The sequence below is a fragment of the Danio aesculapii genome, chromosome 8 (assembly GCF_903798145.1).
Source record: "Danio aesculapii chromosome 8, fDanAes4.1, whole genome shotgun sequence".
NCBI classification, from domain to species: Eukaryota; Metazoa; Chordata; class Actinopteri; order Cypriniformes; family Danionidae; genus Danio; species Danio aesculapii.
In genome coordinates this window covers 10,953,649-10,976,148 of record NC_079442.1, presented here as the reverse complement: position 1 = coordinate 10,976,148, position 22,500 = coordinate 10,953,649, and the positions used below count along the sequence as shown (strand labels likewise).

General features: G+C 35.7%; 1 protein-coding gene across 6 annotated transcripts in view; it reads left to right on the top strand.

Annotated features, from left to right (window-relative positions):
* Positions 1-22,500, top strand: part of pcsk5b (proprotein convertase subtilisin/kexin type 5b) — a 215,209-nt gene that overhangs the window by 35,160 nt on the left and 157,549 nt on the right. For all 6 annotated transcript variants that reach the window (XM_056463159.1, XM_056463164.1, XM_056463161.1 and 3 more), the window contains exon 7: positions 18,918-19,090. In XM_056463159.1, coding sequence (XP_056319134.1) covers positions 18,918-19,090 — 173 coding nt within the window. The remainder of the gene's footprint in view (positions 1-18,917; positions 19,091-22,500) is intronic.

Sequence of the window (22,500 nt, the reverse complement as noted above, 5' to 3'; positions counted from 1 at the left end):
TATTTGAAACCATTCCAATATTTTGGAATATGTTGCATACATGAAATAAACTTCTAAACTTCTTTAATTTATTTAATTTGTATATATTGCTATATATCATGGTTTCCCACCACATCAATCCCACATCTCTGCCAAACAACACCCACTAAAGGAAACTAACATTCCTTCTTCTCCATCCATACGGAGGAAGTATCCAAACTTTCCCTCTCTGCTCATCCCACTACCTGCCATCTGGACTCAATCTACTCACACATCCTGCAGGACATTTCCCCAGCATCTAACACACATCATTAACACTTCACTCCACAGTGACACTGACACAGAGAGGTATCCAAAGCTGGTCACTGGGGTACTTCAGGGATCTGTTATTGGTCCCCTTCCATATTTTCTATTTACACCACATCACTGGGAACCATCATCCAATCACATGATGATGATGACACACAGCTCTGTCTTTCATTTTATCCTGGTAACCCAACAGGGATCCTACACTCCCTGGAGGATATCTTAGCTTAGATAAAAAACCATCACCTACAGCTTAATCTGGCTAAAACTCCAGACATTCAACATAAATTTTATATAATTTGAACATAATTCAGCATAACAGATCATGCTACACAAATTTGTCCAAGCTCTTGTTATTTCAAGGTTGGACCACTGCGATGCTGTTCTAGCTTTACTCCCATCTTCCACCCTGAAACCTCTACACATGATCCAGAATGCTGCAGCTCATCTAGTCTTCGAAAAGCCAAAGAGATCCCACGTAACACCTCTGTTTATATATCTGCATTAGTTACCAATGAGGCTCGTATCAAGTTCAAATCATTGATTCTTGCTTACAGGACTGACACTGCACACTCTTACCTCCACCTGCTCCTAAAGGTCTAAAACTCCTCCAGGAGCCACCAGTCTTTGCACATTTGCACCACACACACACACACACACACACACACACACAACATGCATTTATGAAGTGTGCTTCACACAGGTGAGTGGCCTTGATAAAGCCACCTGTAAAAACACTCTTCTCTCTCTCTCTCTCTCTCTCTCTCTCTCTCTCTCTCTCTCTCTCTCTCTCTCTCTCTTTTTCTCAAAAAAACAAAAAAAAAACTTGCTGAATTTCTCCTCAATTGAAAATCACTTTGGACAAAACTTTCTGCTTGATTGGCCTAAGGATACTTGTTTGTTGCAATTTGACGTGACAAGATGGCGCCAAGATTTTTGTGTTGGATGGTGTGGATTTCCAGTCCCTATGGAGCTGCTCGCATCTGGTGCCAGTCGTCTCGTCTTTTACTGGTTTGGTGTGGTGGCATTCACTGAATGTACACTCGAGACAGTGTCATGGAGACCATGGACGCGGTGTCATTCCACATAATCTACGTCACTTGGGTAGTGGTAAGCTGCATAAAACTGCTGGTTCATCTACTCCGTCTTCTGGCTCTGCTTCAGTGTCAATGGCATTGATCAATGTGAGATCTCTCTCAAACAAGTCTTTTATTTTGAATGACTTTTTCCTCTCACACAACTTGGATTTTCTATTTATTAAAACATTGGTGATATTGCTCCTTTTTTCGGAACTTTCTCCACCTGACTGTTCTTTTATCAGCTTTTCAAGCTCTTGGCCGTGGAGGGGGCCTTGCTGCTGTTTTTAAAAAAAAGTTTAAATGGAGACTACTGCCTATGGGAAGCTTACTCCTCATTTGAGGTTCAGTTATTTATGTTAAATTATTTTAAATCTGTTTCATGTGTCCTTATTTAAAAAACCCCCTCATATCATAAAGATTTTATTGATGATTTATCAGATTATTTTTTTTTCCTGTGCATACAATATTTACATTTTGGAAGATGTTAATATTCACATGTGCTGTCCTATCAGACTTAAAGAGTTGAATAATTTGTTAAACTTATTTGGTTTATCACAGTCTGTAGTAGGCCCAACACATGCTCATAGTCATACTCTTGACTTGAATAACGTTTGGTTATTCTGTTAGTAATATGCATATTGCTGACACTGTTTTTTTATACCACAAGACTGATTTATTTAACTCTTATTTTTTTTTTATTTTTATTTTTTTCATCTAATGGTTAAGTTAATAATAGTTTTATCACTGTTGAAACTTGTGTACCCTCCTCTACTGCTACACTGTAAAACCTGATAAGTCAAGTTAACTCCATTTGAGGAAACTGATTGAGGAAAACCATTTGAGTTTTGAAACAAAATAGTTTTGAGTACTGTAAGCTTATACAGTATATATTGAATCATATACACTTATGCTATTTATTAAAATTTATGTTATTATTCTATTAAGTTCAATTATGAAATTTTACGATTTCAGTTAAATAAATTGAGTCCAAACAACTGTATAAATACTCAATTAGTTTGAGGAAACCGATTGCGGCAAATGGTTTAAGTTGACTGATCTCAAATGAATAAAGTTAGTCAACTTAAATGGTTTGCCGCAGTCGGTTTCCTGAAACCATTTGAGTAGCTATACAGTTGTCTGGACTTAATTTGTTCTATTACCTGAAAACAAATCGATTTTAACATAAAGCAAGAACTAACATGTATAAACAAGAAATTACATAAAGGTATTTTAAGACAAATTTATTTAAATAAAATATCTTTATTTCAGTCAAGCACAGAAAAAAACAAGTTATCATGTATTAAAAAAAGGGTCTGTGGATGCAGAGCAAATGTAATCAAGCAATTGGTGTCAACATGACCTTTTTCACACATTTATGGGGGTAAAAAAATCTATTTCTTAAAGAAGTTCATGTGAAGGGCAAAAACAGTCTGTGCACTGAACCAGGATTTTGAAAGCATCCCCACATAATTTTCAAAAACATTTAAGTCATCTAGCATGTCGATAGACAGCGTTTCCTCTCCCTTTTTGACAGCAAGGATGGCCAGCTTTCTTTTATGCCTGGTTGCCCCTGTAAATGCAATGAAATGATCTTTGTTAGTGAATATCTCTACATATGCACAAAAAAAAAAACAAAAAAAAAACATATGATCAAAACCACATATTTAAAAAGAGGTATACCCAAAAATTCTGTCATCATTTATTCACACTTAAATTGTTCCTAACCAGTTTGAGTTTTCTGTTGGACAAAAGAATATATTCTGAAGAAAAGACCTGTAACCATTGACTTCCATAGTGTTTGTCTTTTCTAAAATGGAAGTCAATGGTTACCGGATTAGAACATTCTTCAAAATATCTTATTTTGTATTCAACAGAAGACAGAAACTCATAAAGGTTTGGAACCACTTGAGAGTGAGCTTATTTAATGCCAAATGTCTAGGCTGTAAGGTTGTAACAGCAATGCCCAGTGAATAAGTTGTTGGTTGGGACGTAGTAGATATTTTAAGAAAGTGAGTAGATTATGATCTGAAAAGACTTTAACAGAAATGGGACCGTCGCCAATATACAAGTCAAAATGCTGTAATACCCAAACCAAAGCCAGGGTTTCTTTTTCAATTACAGAATAATTGAGCTGATAAGAATTAAATTTCTTCAAAAATAAATTTACAGGAAAGTCAACTCCACTTTCATCCTTCTGCATTAATACAGCTCCAGCACCTACTTGACTCACATCAACATAAAGAAGAAATGGTTGATCCCAACGAGGTGTGGTCAGCACAGGAGCCGTGCTTAAAATAAATTTTGCATTCTGAAATGTGCTTTGACAACTCGGTGACCATTCAAATTTATTTTTAATTGTTAACACATCAGTGAGAAGAGAAACCACAGATGAAAAGTTGGCACAAAAGCCCCAATAATACCCAATCATACTGGGAAATCTCATTAATTCCCTTTTAGTCATTGGAACTAGAAACGTCTCAATAGCCTGCACTTTTGCCTGAACTGGATGTACCTCCCCCTGACCCACTACTTTTCCACTGTCACTGTAGCTTCTACAAACTCACATTTCACCAAATTGATGGTTAGTTTAGCTTCCACAAGACGAACAAATAAGACATGTTGCCTACTGAGGTGCTCATCCCACCGCTGACTATACACTACATCGTCATCTAAATACATGGCACATGCTTCCAGCCCTGAGACCACACGATTCATCTGGCACTGGAAAGTGGCTGGTGCGTTTCACAGACCGAAACTCATGATGCTGTAAGAATACAGCCCGGACAGAGTAATGAACGGACTTACCGACATCGATATCATGTACCCAATCTGTGCATGAGGGAATATCTGAAAAAAGCAATGGAAATTCTGTGATTAAGTTGATCAACTGCTGTCGGTTCTCACCAACTAAATGTTTTACATATCTAATTTAGTCAATTGTTCTGAATTACAGAGTCGAAGTTGAACAATACAATCAGATGGAGCACTCTCTGATTAGCTACAAGCTGTACCTGCAATCACCAGAGATTTACCCACCTCGGTAACCAGAGTGACCACTTCAATTTCAGCACCAAGAACAGTGCTCTCACGTGTGTGACAGAAGTAGGGTTTTAAAAGGTTTACGTGACAAAGTTGAGTGGATTTTCTCCTACCCTGGTCCAAACTATATAATTTTGGTCTGACACACTAAAAAAGATAACAGTAACAGGAAGCAAAACCAATACTTGATCGCCTGGAACAAACTCACGGTGCTCAGACTGGCAATCAAACCAGGATTTCATTCTTCCCTGCTAACTTACCGGCCAGATACAAACTTTGACAGAAACCATTGACAAATTCTAAGAGATTTAGAGGTGGGTCTTTGTCAACGAGATCATTCGTTAAAAGCGACAGAGGACCTCTGATCTTATGTCCAAACACAAGATCATTAGGGCTAAAACCCAAACTCTCTTGCCCAACCTTGCACACTGCTAACAATAACCATGGGAGTACATCTTCCCAATCTTTATTTAGCTCATTTAGCTCCTTGGCTCTCCGGATGGTATGCACTACTAATATGATGGTTTACACGCAGCTGTTTTAGAACTTGAGCAAACACACGAGGCATGACCTTAGTGCGTTTGTCAGTTTGAAAACTTTTTGGTATTCCAAAAACTGAATTAATCTGAGATAAAGCTTTCACAATGGCTTTGGTAGTGATTTTTCTCAAAGCATAAGTGGCAGGATTAGGGGCGTAGCAACCGGGGGGGGGGACGGGGGGGACACGTCCTCCTCACTTTTTGGAAACAGGTTATTCTGTCCCCCGACTGGCCCACACGTTTTATTTGACCTAGTGGCCGCAAGTGTTCTCTGATTTGTTACTTGATTTGAGTGAACGATCACTCAGCCAATCACAGCGCGAATCTCTTGAGCGTCTGCCACGAGCTTCATTCATTTACTTTGCAGTCAAAGACAGGGATGACGCGGAAGGGAGCAACAGCTACAGCTGGGTAAATCACGGTAAATCACTAACGTTACAGAATCCTACTTTTGTTCCATTTCGAAGTGAGAACCGTAAAGTCCCTGGTGCTGGTGTCTTGTCTGGCACTGAGCCAGAGAAAAACAGCGGGGTTAAGTTGGTTTTGTTTTCGGTATTCCTGACACATTCAGTGACGGACGGCATTAAATAAAAAACCTCTAACCCTAAAAAGATCTAAACTGTATTCCCTTCAAAAGACAAAGCTGGTTATGTTCACAGCTGTCTTTCTTTTTTCGTTCGATATTACGAGCACTGCTTGAGCAGTCGCAATATGCGTTTAGCCAGAGAGAGACGCGCTGAGCTAAGCTCTCAGTAAGGGACCGTCGTAAAAGTGCTTCTTTTTTTTTTTTTTTTTTTCGAAAACAAGACCAACTTAACTCTGCTGAGAAAGACGTGTTATATTATCACAATTATGCAGCCTTTTTACGGCGTATTGCTTAATTTATGATTTAGACATGTAAATACACACAAGTACTAGTAAAACAAGAACTTTAGCGTTTGTAAAACACACAAGGAAGTCTAACAATCCATTAAAATATAATTTGCCGATGTTTTAATCATATCAGATACACATACTGAAAGTAACTATAAAGTTGAATCTACTCCTCTCTAAGTTAACCAACCACTTACTTGCATGTATTTGGGGAGTAATTGGTGAATTTACGTGTTGAATCCTGCGTGTTCTGCTTTTATGAATGACGCATCGCCACAAGTACACATGGCGATGTCCATCTCACGTTATATGTGTAGTATCAACTTGCAATTTTGCAATTGAATTGTAGTATTTAAAAATATTTTCACACAGAGTAATGCTTAATTTTAAATGTGTGTGGTTCTGTTTATTTATTGTTATTATTAATATTTTGTAATTATTTTAGAATTTTGGTTAAAAGATTATTAAATAAACTTAATTGCTAATAAATCATTAATCACTTTTGGGTGACCATACAGCTGTCCCCCCCACTTTTAAAATGGTTGTTACGCCCCTGGGCAGGATAACGCGTCGCCTGACAGATCACTGTTAGGAGATACACAGAACCTGATTTAGATGGATTTAATGGACCAACACACACAGCATGATCGCTGCAAGATGTCCATTTACGAATTAAGATCTCTAATAAAATAACCAGAAGTAGCACTCTCAAAATCATCATTTGGCTGTACAGCCTTAAATAATTTACCAAACCAGAATCTTTTTCCTGAGCTGATATTAAATCATCACGTGAAAAAGGAGGAAGCAAAAGCAAGTTAGCTAACAGATCAAATGAATGTTTTTCTAGTTCTTCATTCTGGGCAACTTTCGTTTTAACACTCATTGTTAAATGAGGGTTAAAACGAAAATGAATATGTAAACATCCATTTTGTAAAATATTCTTTTAGGACTGTGCCAAATTAATTATTTAAAACAAAATATAACCGCTTTTATTTTGTACAAATTATTAACCAAAAAAGGTTTTTAAACATAAGGGAGCAGAGTTGGATGTTATATTTTGATGTAAAACTTCAGCAATAGCTCAAAAATCAAAGACATCAATCACACTTTACAATATGGTTTCATTACTTAATGTTAGTGAATGTATTTACTACTCTGAACTAAGAATGAAAAACATCTATTATTCACTGTTTGTTCATAATAGTAAATACATTAACTAACATACACTAATGGAACCTTGTTGTAAAGTGTTGCAAATAAATATTTTATTGTAAAAAGAAGAAAAATGATGCATTAACAATCTTAAAAGCACTTACTGTTGACTGTTTGGTGTAGTGATCAGCATTTTTGAATCTCTATGATAAGTCCTGTAAGCAGTCAAAGAATATCAGGAGCCATGTTACTAGATGAAAATAAGAAAGACAATCACATTATCATTTCCGTTATCTCATGTTGGAAAAAAAAACCCATGAAGCAACCTCATCATTTTCCATTAAATGCTCATTTTGATTTTTGTTGCCCTTGCTAACTTAATGTTAATATTAGACCTTAATTGTGCATCACATGGAAACACGACAACTAACATAAACACATTATAATGTAAATTTTGTCCATACAAATAATGTTACGGTTATTTCAAAAGAAGGGTGCTCACATTGCAAACATAAACATCAGTTAACAATTACTTGAATGAGCTTGAAACAATAGTTTCCACCGTTTAAGGGAAGATGAAGACGACGAATATTGCGCAACAAAAATGCACCAGGCTTGCCAAAGCCAAGACCACTGAGGTAACGTGCCCTTCTCCTTGAAAATAGCATAATCTGTAACTTGCCTGACAAAAACTTGATTTTACAACAAAACGTTAAAACATATAAAATGTAGAATAAAATATATAATACTTAAGTAGTTCGTAGTGCTTACCTGGGAATACTTTTCTGTTAACTGCTGATTCTCTCTGGTGTCTGTCATTGTGGTTCCTGCAATGCAGCTGCAGGGGACAGGTGCACCACAATGGCTGCATTTGAGTCTTGGGGAAAACATGCAAGGTTTTCCGTTCAGATGCCTGAATAACTTGCTATTTTATTTTTCTATTTTACATATACAGATCATTAACTTTTTCATAGTTAATAGTTTTTAACCACTAATATCAATAAAGAACCATTATTTTTAAGTGTACTTATTTGACATCTCTTTTAAATATTATTTTGCTGTCTGCTATAGACAAAAACTAAGTAGAAGCAAAAAAACTAAATGAACTTAAAGACTTAGAGTTAACTCAAGAAAAAGAATAAATTCATTCAAAACTCATTCGGTTTGAGCTCTGCTTAAATTAATCAGTTTATGAGTTACCATAACTCTTTTTTCATCAAGTCAAAGTAACTTTTTTTTTTTTTTCAAACTTTTTCATCTGCTCTTATTCTTGACTCTGAGCTTAAAGTTGTTCACCAAATTAATGCAGTTGTCAAAAAAATTATTTTTATATATATATATATATATATATATATATATATATATATATATATATATATATATATATATATATATATGCATTTTTGATGTAAAAACCTCTATGTGAGCATCAAAAGTGAGCATTATTCTTAGCCTCCTTTGTTAATGTTGAGTTATTGCACTTTGAAGACCATGAAAAAAAACATTCTTTGCCATAAAAGTGAAATTACTGAACCTACACATGCACGCACACACACATGCACACACACACATATATAGATGTTAAAAAAATAATAATCAAAAAAAAAAAAAAAAATCTATTTTGATCTATTGCTAAGTTTTTTCTTCTGTGCACTCTTTTTAAAATTTGTGATTTCAGTCTCTATTCAATTCCCGGCACCAAATTGTAGTAAATTTCAAAGCCCAAACCAGGAGACTTGATTCAAGCATTTTTTTTTTATTGAGAATGTGTTGGATATTCTACAGGCATCTTCATAGCAGTCTGCTAGTATCTAGTTAGGGCAGAGTCTGTCTTTAGTCATGTGTTCATGTCTATTTTATATGTTTAGGTGGGGCAGTGGTAAGGCAAGGTGAAGAGCATGTAAATGAGGTAGATAGGTGAAATAACTTCTCCAGACACTGAAGTTTTATCTGCCCAAATCTAATTAACAAAAAAGTTTCTTCTGCCTAAATAGATCTACAAAGGCACAGTCATTAATACATTAAGATTTAATGTCTCTCATACCTGGGCTGCTAGAGTTTTGATTGAAATAATATTGTAAAAAAACCCAAAGAATATAGCTTATATATTCATACAACGGTTCTGTCTGGTTCTTGAATCTGATTGGCTGATAGCTGAACAGCACTCGTCCAGCCTCTTCACCCTTGTGTATTACTCCGCCCAGAAACGCACCCTTGTTCTGAAGCAGAGATCACTCTACAGTTTGACAAATATTATTTTTAAGTATTTATAATTTTGGAGAGACAGCGTGTCAATGGCCATTAGCCTGTCATTGAGCACACCAAAGATGGTGACAAACAGCATAATAAGCCCTTAGAGGAGGCAAAACTCAGAGTGATTTTAAGCTGATAAATTAAAAAACTAGCAAGTGACTTTCTAAGTTGATCTCTCTCTTTTGTATGTTGTAGTGCTGTATTCATACCATAGTAACTGTGTGTCGAGTGTGATATGGTAGTCACATATCCGGAATATATGTATTTTGTGTTGGCCACTTCTTGTATTACCAAAGAGTGACTCTCTTTGAGTTACCATATGGTTGGCCATCTATTTCTAATGAGTCTCCTGTTTTCGCTACTGCAGACTAGTTGCAATCCATCACTGGGAATCCATACACACTCATACACTGCAGTAAATTTTAGCTTGCCCCATTCCCCTATAGTGCATGTCTTTGGACTTGTGGGGAAACCGCAGCAGCTGGAGGAAAACCACACCAACATGGGGAGAACATGCAAACTTCACACAAAAATGCCAACTAGCCCAGCCGAGGCTCTAACCAGCGACCTTCTTGCTGTGAGGCGATTGTTCTACCCACTACGCCACCGTGACACCTACAAATATATATATATATATATATATATTTATATATATATATATATATATATATATATATATATATATATATATATATATATATATATATATATATATATTTATTTATTTATTTATTTATTTTTTTGGTTATTTATTTTATTTATTTATTTTTTTAAGGCGGCGCGGTCTCGTCTTCCTTGTTTGTCCTCGGCTGATCACATGCCTGATTAATTAATGTGAAAAGTTTTTTTAATAAAGTTGTCCAAGAAGTGTTGAGTCATAAAATATGGGTACACCAACATTTTAATTATCCAAAAACTTAATGTTGTAAGCATAAATGTAATTTGCATGTGTAACAGACAGTTCTGACGATGGGGTTGAGGATCCAATTGCAGCATTTTTATTGACTAAGAATGGTCAGATAGGCAATGGTCAATCACAGGTTCAAACAATATCATACAGTGCAATCCACAAGAGAAGTCAAGTCACAGGCGAAGAGGTCGGTTTAGGTAGCTAACTGCAAAAATCACTAAACAAAGCTAGGGTCTGGAAACATGGCATGGAAAACAAAACAAGGGAAATACTTCGTAATGGTACAGTGTAAATAAGACTCAGCACTGAAGTGTGTGTACTGTTTATAAAGTCCATCTAATCAGTCCATAATGATCCTCCGGCTGTGAGAGTTATCATTGGGCAACAGTGGTTGAAAGAGTACTGATAAATCATACTCAAGTAAAAGCACCATTACTTGCCTAAAAATGTAATGCAAGTAGAGTAAAAGTATCTGTTATAAATATTACTCAAAGTATAAGTAAAAAGTAGACATTCCAAAAGTACTCAAGAGTAGTGATTATTACGCTGTGAAAAAAATGATGATGCATTTACATGTAATTTGTGCATATGTGTGTAAACGAAATATTCTGTAGTGTATTTAGTTATTGCCCAGCAGGCACACAATGTCACAAGACATTAATATTAGGTTAGATTAATGTTGTGATGTCAGGTGACCAAAATTCAAGGTCTAGCCAGCGTCTAAGAACAACGTTATTTTGATGTCTAATAACAACGTCAAATGACGTTGACATTTCGTTGATTTTAGGTTGTGTTGGAAAGTGACTAATATCCAACGTCGAGCAAACATCTTTAACCAACGTCATATTGACATCAAATACTGACATTTATTCATTAGTTATGGCAACCAAAATCCAATGTCTGATAGCTGCAATTATAAAGCGCACATGTGTTGAGGTAGATCATTATGATGGAATTACCTTCTTTGGGATTTGATTGGACGGGAATCACAGGACAGATTTTTCTAATCCCCATAGAAAGGAAAAAATAAAGTAGTGACTGCAGGTTGAAGGAAAGTAGTGGAGTAAAAGTACCAATACAGCCCAAAAAATGTACTCAAGTGTGAGTGAAAGAACACATTTTTAAAACTACTTAGTAAATTCAATTTCTGAAAAAAAAACTACTCAATTACAGTCATTGGAGTATTTGTAATTTGTTACTTTACACCACTGTTGGGCAACAGGTACCGGTGTGTGCGAGGTTCATGCTGGCAGTTGTAGTTTCGCTAACTTGGCAGAATTGTAGTTCTCCAGCGATCCGCAGTAGCTAGATCGCTGGTGACTGTATTAATATGATCACCAATAGCTTAGTGGTTTGTGCATTGACACATAGTACCAAGGTGCTCACGGTGACCCAAGTTTTGATTCACGGCTTGAGGTCCTTTGCTGAACGGAGGTTTCCTACACTTTTCTATTCGTAAATCTCCACTGTCCAATCACAATAAAGGTAAAACCCCCTAAAAATAATTTTTGCTTCATTAAAGATTTTGGGTTATTAAAAAATGGCAATTTTATTATGAGGTAACCTCTTACCACATATGAACTGAAAATAATACACGAAGAGCTTTTTAAAATAGAAGGAACCGCTGCATAAGTATTTTTTTTTTATTTTATAAATCCTATGGCATGTAGTTGCGGATTAAATAACATTAATATTATTTAATATTTAATATTAATATTATTTTGTTTTACATGCCTGAATTGCCACACTTGTCGAATATCTGCAGTCGTTACACAACCTGAAAGCAAAAACTATTTAATAATTGTATTACATTTACACATTTTTGCCTTTTTTACACTGACACAATTAGCAGCAAAGGTTTAAAATCTGATCCTTCATCTGATTTTAGTTAGATTTATATAAAGAACATTTTTTATTACTTTGACATAACGTTAGCTGCATAGGAGTTTAAAGGCGCAGTAGTTGATTGTCTTCAGAAACATTTTTTATTGTGATGCTTGAAAGTCTCTTCACATTCCACTAATGATTGAAGTAAATTATCTACGATGTATTTATTTGTATTTTTATATTCTGGGTAAGGCATAAGACTAAAAAAATGTTCATCCAGTTAAATATTGGTGGTCCGATAATTCTGATAAGTCGCTCAAACTGTCTGTCAGCGAATGTAGATTTGAACAACTGCACACCCGTTCACTCAGATCCACCGATGCACGTTCACGCGGGCTGCGGTCTTATGGACACGAGTGACTGGCTAAAAACAAATGCTCAATCAATTTTTTTTTAAAATCCTAAATCAATATTGGAGTTACTTTTGCATGCTGGAGGAAGGATGACACCATGGCTGAAGTATTTCTTTTAGACAGCTAATGTTATGTTTTAAAAGCATTTTAGTCACCCAAAGCTTATGTAGATTTTGTTTGCAAATGGGTTATATGCACAGAAGTGTTGTTCAGCAACTGAAATCTTCCAGCGAACGATTGATGTGACTATTTTCAGTTTTATAAGGTACCTTTTACAGCATCAATAATGTAGAGTTTTATATAGTTTAACAACAAAACATAAGTAAATAACGCTATTCCGCCTAGCCTGCTTTACTGAGATAAAGTTGGTTTTATGTTCACATTGGTTAATTTTTGAACATTGACAACCTGTGACGCGCTCCCTATATTGTTTACCATGCTTTTTTGCATATTCGTCTGAAATAGCATGTACGCATGGCTTAGTAATACGTGTGATTCCTGCAACCCGCTAGCCAATCACTAATCATATAGTAGTCGCTTTAAGACAAAGCGTGTGAGAGAGTGAGACTGATGAGAGAGTGATGCCAAGTTTTGCTTGCTAACTACATAACTGAAAACGTGTTCAGAATTATAGGATTATAAAGCACTATAAAGTTTTCTAACTGGCGAATGACATGATCTAGTGGGTCTCTGTCACCTTTAATGTGCGTGTTCGCAATTTCAGGAGGCATGGCTTTGGATGATAGGGCAGGGATTTTATTTGAAATATATAATGCTAACTGGTTAGCATTTAGGCAGATCACCTACTGCACCTTTAACAGCAACAACAAAAAAAGGATATCTCCGTAAACATAACTTACCACCACTAACTTTAAGTTATATAGAAGATAAACAAGATAATCGCTAATTAATCTGAATAAGGTTAACTGTAACTGGACCTGCCATGTTTTTTTTTCACAGAAATAACATTACACATCTGGTTTATGATTAGTTTACAGTTTATTATGTAAAATAATTTTAAAAATAAACAAGGAAACATTTGAAATCTCAGATTTCACACTATTACAACACAAACATCAAATAAAATGCTCAGAATTTGCTCAGGAAATAACAAACATACCATTAGGACTGAAACAAACTGAAAATTCACTCAAACTACATAAAACAATGTTATATTTATATAATTTCACTTTCCACCCTGCTGAAAAATCCAGCCTAGGCTGGTTGGCTGGTTTTAGCTGGTTGACCAGCCTGGTTTTAGAGGGGTTTTGGCCATTTCCAGGCTGGTTTCCAGCCATTTCCAGCCTGGTCTTAGCTGGTCAGGCTGGAAAATGACCAGCTAAAACCAGCTTGACCACCCTGGTTTAAGCTGGACATAGCTGGTTTTGGCTGGAAGCCAACTGGCAAGGTGATCAAGCTGGTTTTAGCTGGTCATTTTCCAGCCTGACCAGCTAAGACCAGGCTGGAAATAGCTGGAAACCAGCCTGAAAATGGCCAAAACCCCTCTAAAACCAGCCAACCAGCCTAGGCTGGTTTAAGCTGTTTTTTTCAGTAGGGCAAACTTGAATATAAAGAAAATTCCAGTCTAATCAATTGTCATCTTCAGCAAACTGAGGAACAACCATTAGACTGGTAACTTAAAAAGCGTTAGTCTCTAGTTGCCAGGCAAAATTCCTTCCACGACCAATCAGAAAAGAGTATTGTAAAAATTGAAAATAAAAACAAATGTGTGTTTGTATGTATATGTATATGTATGTATGTATGAAGTAAGTAATAGTTTAGAGCAATAGTTTAATTAATGTTTAGTTGACCGTTAAAGAAAGCATTAGGGTTTACAGTGTAGGTGGAAATGTATAGTCCCCATACACTTCCTTTGAGAGCACCTCTCTACCTCTCTGCCAGCACTGTCCACACCTTTTCCTTAATTCTTTGCAAACTTCTTTGCAAAATTTGTCTTTGCAAAACAGCTTCTTTGTAGATTTGGATGATAAAATCTTTGTTCTTATCAATGGGTTATGAAACAAAATTTCACAGAAATCACAGATATCTTTTTCCATGCAATGATCATTGACTTCTACAAAGATGTCAAGTCTATTAAATCAAGTTCATCAAGTCACAATAAAAAAGCTGTTTGTCATACAATAATTCAGATGTTTTCTGTAAAAGTGCACAGGCAATACTTATCCATCCAATTTTATCTTCATATAACAGTCTTTTGGCTACTTGTAACCAAAATGCATTTATGCGACTTCACACATCAATTAAGCTTTGCCCTCATTCATACACGGATAGAAGTGCAGGCCCAGGAATTTTTTTTTATCAGACCAGAAAAAGTCCACCAATTTCCTCTGAATTTCCAATCTCGTTCCTGGAGGTCCGGTGCCCTGCAGGGTTTAGCTCCAACTTGCCTCAACACACCTGCCTGGGTGTTTCAAGTATACCTAGTAAGACCTTGATTAGCTTGTTCAGGTGTGTTTAATTAGGGTTGGAGCTAAAATCTGCAGGACACCGGACCTCCAGGAAAAAGTTTGGTGATCCCTGGTCTATGCCATAACATCAGGCTGTCAAATTAAAATCAATATTTGATTAATAATTAATTAACAGTTAATACTTTGCCTCTATAGGACAGTTTGGATAATAGTCAGTTCCATTAAGACAACTTGACCTTTTCAAGTGTGCTCTCCCAGTTCTTAACTTTATATTTCTTTTACTGCCCTAAAAACACAAAAAATTGTTGACAAAAAACTTTAAAACTTTTCTAAAAAGTGCTTTTCCCACTTCTCACCATTGAATCGGATTATCAAAATAAATCATTCATTAATTTCTCATAAAAATCTTTATCCTGTAATAATTTAACATTAAAATGGCAATAAAACTTCGGCATTTGAACCTATTATGACATTGTAATCTAAAATCACCGTATGATGGTCTGAAAAAGCATTTGGAAAAAATATTAGCATCAATAACTCTATTCATTTCTGATCTTCTTATCTATAACGTATTCAATCTAGCTCCGGTCACAAAAGAATCTACTGTCTTTACCCATGTAGATTGCTTCACCAACTCATTTCTACTTCTCCCTACATCTACTAAACTCAGCTTATTTACAATATCAATCACAGATTTCTATTTCTGTCCAAATACATATATTACCATAATCAAAAAAAAATTTATTGGATCAACTAATTTTCTAAATTTTGTTTCACAATTTGATCCTATATTTAGAGCATAAATATTAACAAAAAGGAATTTAAGTTTAATTTCTGCCGGAACAAGTAAAACTCTACCTTTATCCCTTTTGTTGTTTCAATATTTAAATTTTACGATTTAGAGAAAAGTATTGCAACACCCATGGTAACATCTGTTCCATGACTTAATCTACGTTCTTCTTCCCAACATCTATACCATTCCACTTCATCATTACTATCAGACTGTGTTTCTTGTAAAAAAAACAACAACAACTTTTAGTTCATTTAATTTAGTAAATTCTGAAACCATCTCTATTAATCTCTTCCCCATTTATGTTTAAGTATTCTTCTCTCACAACCTCCATAACAGGATTCCAGAAAAGGGAAAAGATATTTAGTGAGAAAATTAGATAGAATCACCCATGCTGTTTGACTCATCTCCTTTTTTTGGAATTATCCCCTTCCTTATTTTCACAATAAACTTTCTCAATCTAAACCTTTTCTGCTTGTTTAGTTTTACAAATCAGTCCCTTCAAACTTCAGATCAGCGAGGTAATATTTCACCTCAACTATTTTACCAAAAGTTTCATCTAAGAATTCATCAATTTCTTCTAAGGAAAAAAAAAATAGGTGATAAATTTGACAAATCTAAAACATCCAACAAAGCATCATCATCACTTGCTTCCTTTTTTTCCACATCATCCATTCTTAATGTTTGTTTATGCTTTAAAATCACATTTTTTCCAGCACTGCATTCTGAGGTCTGACGTCTTTGGCATTCCCTGGGATTTCCACCTGCTCTGCCTCTTCCACATTTTCCACCAGCACCCTTTCTTGGACCGCTTTTGTTTCCCTGTTAACATTTTCTGTCATCCTAAATGTTTCCACAGCAGGCCTAACCCCACTCTCAACATAACAATGTCTGAAATATATGATTCTGAGTTTTACCCATTTCTTCCACAATTTCTTGCATCATACTATCCGATATAAGCATATAAAACCAATTTCTGGACAGTTTAAGAAGCAACATACTTACTATGTAGATATCAGAGAACAATTTAACTTATTGAATCAATGTATTATATGACACCTTTAGCTTTTACTTTTATACATTTGTATGTAAATATAGAATAGACATTTTGAAATATAGGGCTCTATTTTGACGATCCATGCGCAAAGTGCAAAGCGCAGGGTGCAAATGCGTTAAGGGCGTGTCAGAATTCACTTTTGCTATTTTAAGGACAGAAAAATACTCTTTGCGCCACGGCGCATGGTCTTACAGGGTTGAGCTTATTCTCTTAATGAGTTATAAGTGTCATCTCCCATTCCCTTTAAGAGTCATGGTGCATTTGCTATTTACATGGCGGACTTTGTAAGTGGAAAACCTGAGCGCTTCACTAGCAATAAAACTGTTAAACAGATTATCTACAGCGTGAGAATGAGAGATGAGCTTGCTCATTATTTACTTTTACTTTCACTCTTGTGGATAGGGAAACATGTTCTACACACAGACATCTATTAGCCTATACATAATTATTTTCGTTTATTAAGCGCAAAACTAAGTTTCAAAACTATTTCTAAATTCAGTTCTAATTTCCAGCAAATGAATAAATGAACAATAATAACGTAATAAGTGTGTGCTCAAACAACTAAGTTATATCCATATACGCATGCTATGCCCCAAATGGTCTAAGACCTGACAGGTGGGCAAATCAAAGCTTGTTTTTAATAAAACAAATATAAATACACATAAATATTACTACTACTAATATTGACATTTTACAAAAGCAAATTGTCATGAATAAACTGAAAAAGCACCCCAAGATGAAGGCATGAAAGTATGGTTTTTATATTTATATTTATTTTATATTTTATGTAGGCTAGAAAATAGTATTTTTTGTAATATTTTATTTGCGTATTGCTGTAAACCCTGTGTGTATTAAGATGTGTAAGCGAGGAGCTCAACTAACGCGCTCTGCGCTGGACTGTAGACCAGCTTTGATCTGGTCTATTGAAAAATCTATTTAAGTTCCTCAAAATAGCAACACGCCAGCAATGTGCCTCAACACGCCTCCTTTTTTAGACCAGAACGCCTATGGGCACACATATGAGTGCAAATGCATTTGCTATTTAAACAGCGTAGCGCAAAATGTCAAAACGACTCTTGCGCCAAGCTAAAATTAGCGAACAACAATTGCGTCGTGCCTTGTGCCACATTGTGCCAGGTGTATAATAGGGCCCATAGCCTTTATTGCATTTTCCTTGAAGTACAGCTCTCATGCAGCACACTGTGGGCTGGTGCACTTTCTGGTGAAATACTAGTTTGTGAAGAGATAATATTGTGTTGAGATAATATCTCTTAAAGTGCTGTTAATAATTTAAATCTTTACAAAACATCATAAAGAAGTGCAGTTCCAGTCACCATTATCACCAGAAAAAGCCAATTCAAAAACCCTCCCTAATGAACGTCATATATCCGAAAGTGAACAAAAACTACATAATACCAGGTGTGAAAAGGAAATGTTTCTGCCTTGTATACTTTGTATCTGATTGATCAAAAGCAATGGTGCATTTAATAGTAACACTCATGAAAAAACAGTGAGATATTAAAAAAAATTACATTAGTATCCAGGTTCAACAGGCTTTAAATAAAAGCATACAGGTCACCGTTTTAGCAGAAACACCGACTTTTCCATTTTGTCTGCAGGTTCTGCATAGTGATAACTTTCTTGGTTTTGACAACATGCATTTCTTCAGATTTTAATGACAATTGGTTTATGGAGTTTTATTGATTAAAACAATGGTCTAAAATTATTTTCCCGAGGGCCACTGCTTTGTACAGTTCTGCTCAAACCAGCTTTGTTTTGAAGTTTCTAGTTTCTAGTAGTTGGATCAGAAGTATTTAATTAGAGTTGGAGCAAAACTGTTTGAGTTCAGTGGATTCTTTTAAAAATTCTAAGCAACTGATGTACAGGCAAGCTCTTTTTTATGGGCTTGACATGAAGAAAAATGGCAAACTGACAATAATAAAATAGTTATTGTCAGCTTACAATTGCAAACCTGGCAGAGGAAAGGAGGCAATTTTGAACAATTTTAATGCCATATGTACTTGCTAAGTCGATTAAAAAAAAAATTCTGCGCCTTCATTATTTTTTGTGGAAACTGATATATTTTGTTCAGAATTTTAAAATGAATATACAGTTAAATATAACCGCATACTGCAACTTGATTGTTTATAATAATCAAGTATGTTAGGTAATTGTATTCTTAAAAGTCTTTCTTTATTGGTATACTGATCCATAGTGTCTTGGACATGATTTTCCTCTTGAGATTTATTTAACTTTTGGCTTGTCTTGCAGGTGTCCGAATGTTGGATGGAGATGTTACAGACATGGTAGAGGCCAAATCACTGAGTCTACACCCTCAGCACATAGATATTTACAGTGCCAGCTGGGGTCCAGATGATGATGGTAAAACTGTGGATGGCCCTGCTTCCCTTGCCAGACAGGCCTTTGAAAATGGCATCAGATTGGTAAAAACTACATTAACATGTATATAAAGTTCATTTGTCTTGTCAATTTATGTGAAAAGTGTTATGTTTTTCTTTCTTTTAAGTAAAATGGTCTGTATTATATGGAGTGTTGTAAAAATGATGACTGATGAGAGAACCCAGTCCAGAAGACAAAGAAGCATAATCTCTTTATTAAGACGTGTTGGTTAGTCTGCAGTCATGCCTATCTTCAAGAAGTCCATAAGTCTGCAAGAGCTTAGAGGAGTCTCTTACAGTCAGAAGAGTAGTCTGTAGCAGGTCTGAACGTCTAAAATTAGTGATTTGAGACAGAGCTGCCCTGCCTATATTATATCTTTAGGAGAAGGGCGTGACTAGGTGGAGATGACTGAACAAAGCATGTAAATGAAGTATTGAAGTCAGCAAGATAAACTGCATTTTCCAGCCCTGATCTCATTGACATAATAGTGCCCATTCACATGTATAGGTATTAGAAACCTGCCCAACTACTGACCACACAAGTTTATCAACAAAAGGGTTTCTTTGGCCATCATTGTTAATTTGGGACTAGATTATATACATTTTTATTTCCACAGGAGTATATGGAGAACTTTAGAATGTGATTTTAGCTTATCTGTCCTAAGTTGAGTTTTGAGTGTTTTAGGCATATTCAGGTATGTAAATCTCATAGACATCAGTAAATGCTGGTCTCCTCTTAAAACTCAGGCTTGGAGGATATTATTGCCTGAAACTATATAGCCCTGTAGCTATTAGTTTCTGATTTGAAGTGCATTCTGTCTTTGTATATAATGATTTGTCTGGAAATTAGACATTATTTTTTTTATTTATTTATTTATTATTTTTTTGAGTACACTGAACTCAAGGTAGGCTGCAGTTTTGGAATATAACAGCACTAAATGATAATGTGTTCCTGATAACTTTACTTTTGGTTTGTTTAAAATTTTTGCCAGTTAATCTGTGCCTTTTTTTCCTCAGCACATTGCTTGTGACCCTGTTGACTTTTTGCACTAATTTTTTGGTTGTTTTGTGATCACTCCCCAATTTTGAAGTGTGCTACAACCCCTGACAGACTCATGCAAAAACATGTTTTTTTTTTGCTTGTGCTGCTGCTTGATTTTAAAATTGCGTTTGCATGCATATTGACAAACATTTATGGACAAATTATAAACTTATTGATGAGCCACCAATTGCCTGATTGGGCCACTGACAATCTTGTCTACTGTCTCGAGAGTCTCTCATGCTGGCCTACACCATCGTGTCATTCTTATTGTCTGGCCCTAGAAACTGCATAATATTCAATATTATTGTACTTTTTTTCACAAATAATCCTTTATGTGGTTACCACACATTTCATTATGCACATGTTGGGATGAAACACCTTTCTCTATTTATCACATATATTTCTTTTACGTCACAGATTAAATACACCTACTATTTTTTTCCCCACAACTGCTGTCTTTTCTCAGCGGAGATGTAGCGTGAAGGTTAAGTAACATGACCTGGGATGCACAGAATCCTTTACACTTATTTGTCTTCACACAATGCCAAAAAACTGTCTGCTGTCTGACAAAACAATATGTTTTGGTTATAATATTTGCAGCTGCTTTACAGTTACATGTGCCATCAATGTACTGCTAAAGGAAAATGAGACCAGCCGCCTATCAAGACCTGCAGTTGCCCAAGATCAGTGAATGGAAGTGTCGTAAACTGGCCAATCATGAAAGACTCATGTCATCAATTAGACAACAATCACATGTGTCTGAGGTCTAGGCACTCTTACAAATTTCTGAAAAACATGAATTTTATAACACACTTCCCATGTAAAAAAACAAACAAAAAACTTTCTCTATTGGTCACTCTTGATTTGTAACCAACTCTCTTGGCAGGTAGAGACCTCCAACACACACACACAAAAAAAGAAGAAATCTTTTAAATATATGGTTGGCAGAATTTTTTTTCTTCTAAAAATCATGGAAGTTTTACAGAACTATTTAAATTTTCACTAACTGACAGAAATTAAATGGTAAATTACCTCATTTATTTTCAGAAACATCTATGCTTAAGTTTACAACCTAAGTACATCCTAACCTAAGGCTTAGTAATGTCAATATGTTGGTAACCATGAGAACCATTTTACTTCAGCGCACAAAAGAAAAACCAGTAACACATTACTTGAAGGGTGTGATCAAAAGACACCTTGACACCTCTTTAATCCTGACAGGTTTCTGAACATCATGAATATGTTGTGTTGTGGATTTTTTAGTCTGTTAATTCTCAGCTGAGGGGGTCCTCTGCTGTTTATTTAAGAGGATTCGCTGAGACCAAACCGGTGCCAGCCTTTGACAGCTTGATATGGACCAATACATCATAATCTGTCAGTCTTTCATAACAACTTGACATTGCTTGTGTTGTGTTGTGCAATAAACATCATGATTGTGTTATGAATATTTTTCTGACCATGTTTTTCAGTGGAACAAACTCATTAAACTTTCTCTGTTCTACCCCAAAATGGTCAGATGATAGAGCATTTCAAATGTTTTAAAGATGAATATGTGTTAAAGAAATAAAATAAATCATCCAATAAAATTATAAATAATTGCAATTTATTAAAATGCATTTTATTGTATTTAGCACTCATAATTTCTGAGCAACTGGCTTACCATTGCAACCCATCGGTGTGATCAAATGTTTTCATGCGCAGGATTTGCTTGTGTTTTGGGCAATCTATCCTACTATTCAGGAGAACCCATTTCTTTGTCCATTAAACTACTTTTTTGTTATTATAATTATGATCTATGGAGTTACCAAGGTCTGGACCTCTGTGTTGTTTTATGTCAAAAAATGATTTGTAGTTAAAGATCTATGAATAAAAAAGTTGTTGTAATTTTCTCCTCTACATATACCTGCTCTTTATGGAGCCTTATTTCCTGATTCTGTGCTTACCAGTTTCTCTAAGTTTATATCCTGTCCAGTCTCTTTTATTTGTCTGATGTCTCCTACCTGTGATCCTACCAGTCATCTTGCTGTTTGAGTCCAGCCTCTTTGTCCTCACCTGACAGTTCCAGCACCTGCTGTGCTATAGAGGTTCTCTCCTCGCCATGCTTTTTCAGCCCTCCTCGCTACAGGCTCCTAGGGTAAAGTTGCGTTTAAACCACTCTGCGTTCCCCCAATGATGGCCACCAAACCGCAGCTGCTTTTGTTGTCTTTGACCTTTCTGCAATTTTCTGTCCAGCCTTGAAAGAATAATCTGACCAAACACATCTAATGGAGCTGTCCAAGCAATCCCCTGTCTGCTCTGCTGTCGAAAATGCAGGGTGCTATGCTTAGCTGACATGAGGAAGAGCTTTCAGCCGTCAGGTACGGCGTGGAGAGCTTATCTGCCTAGGTCACGGAGTTCACCACCCAACTATAGG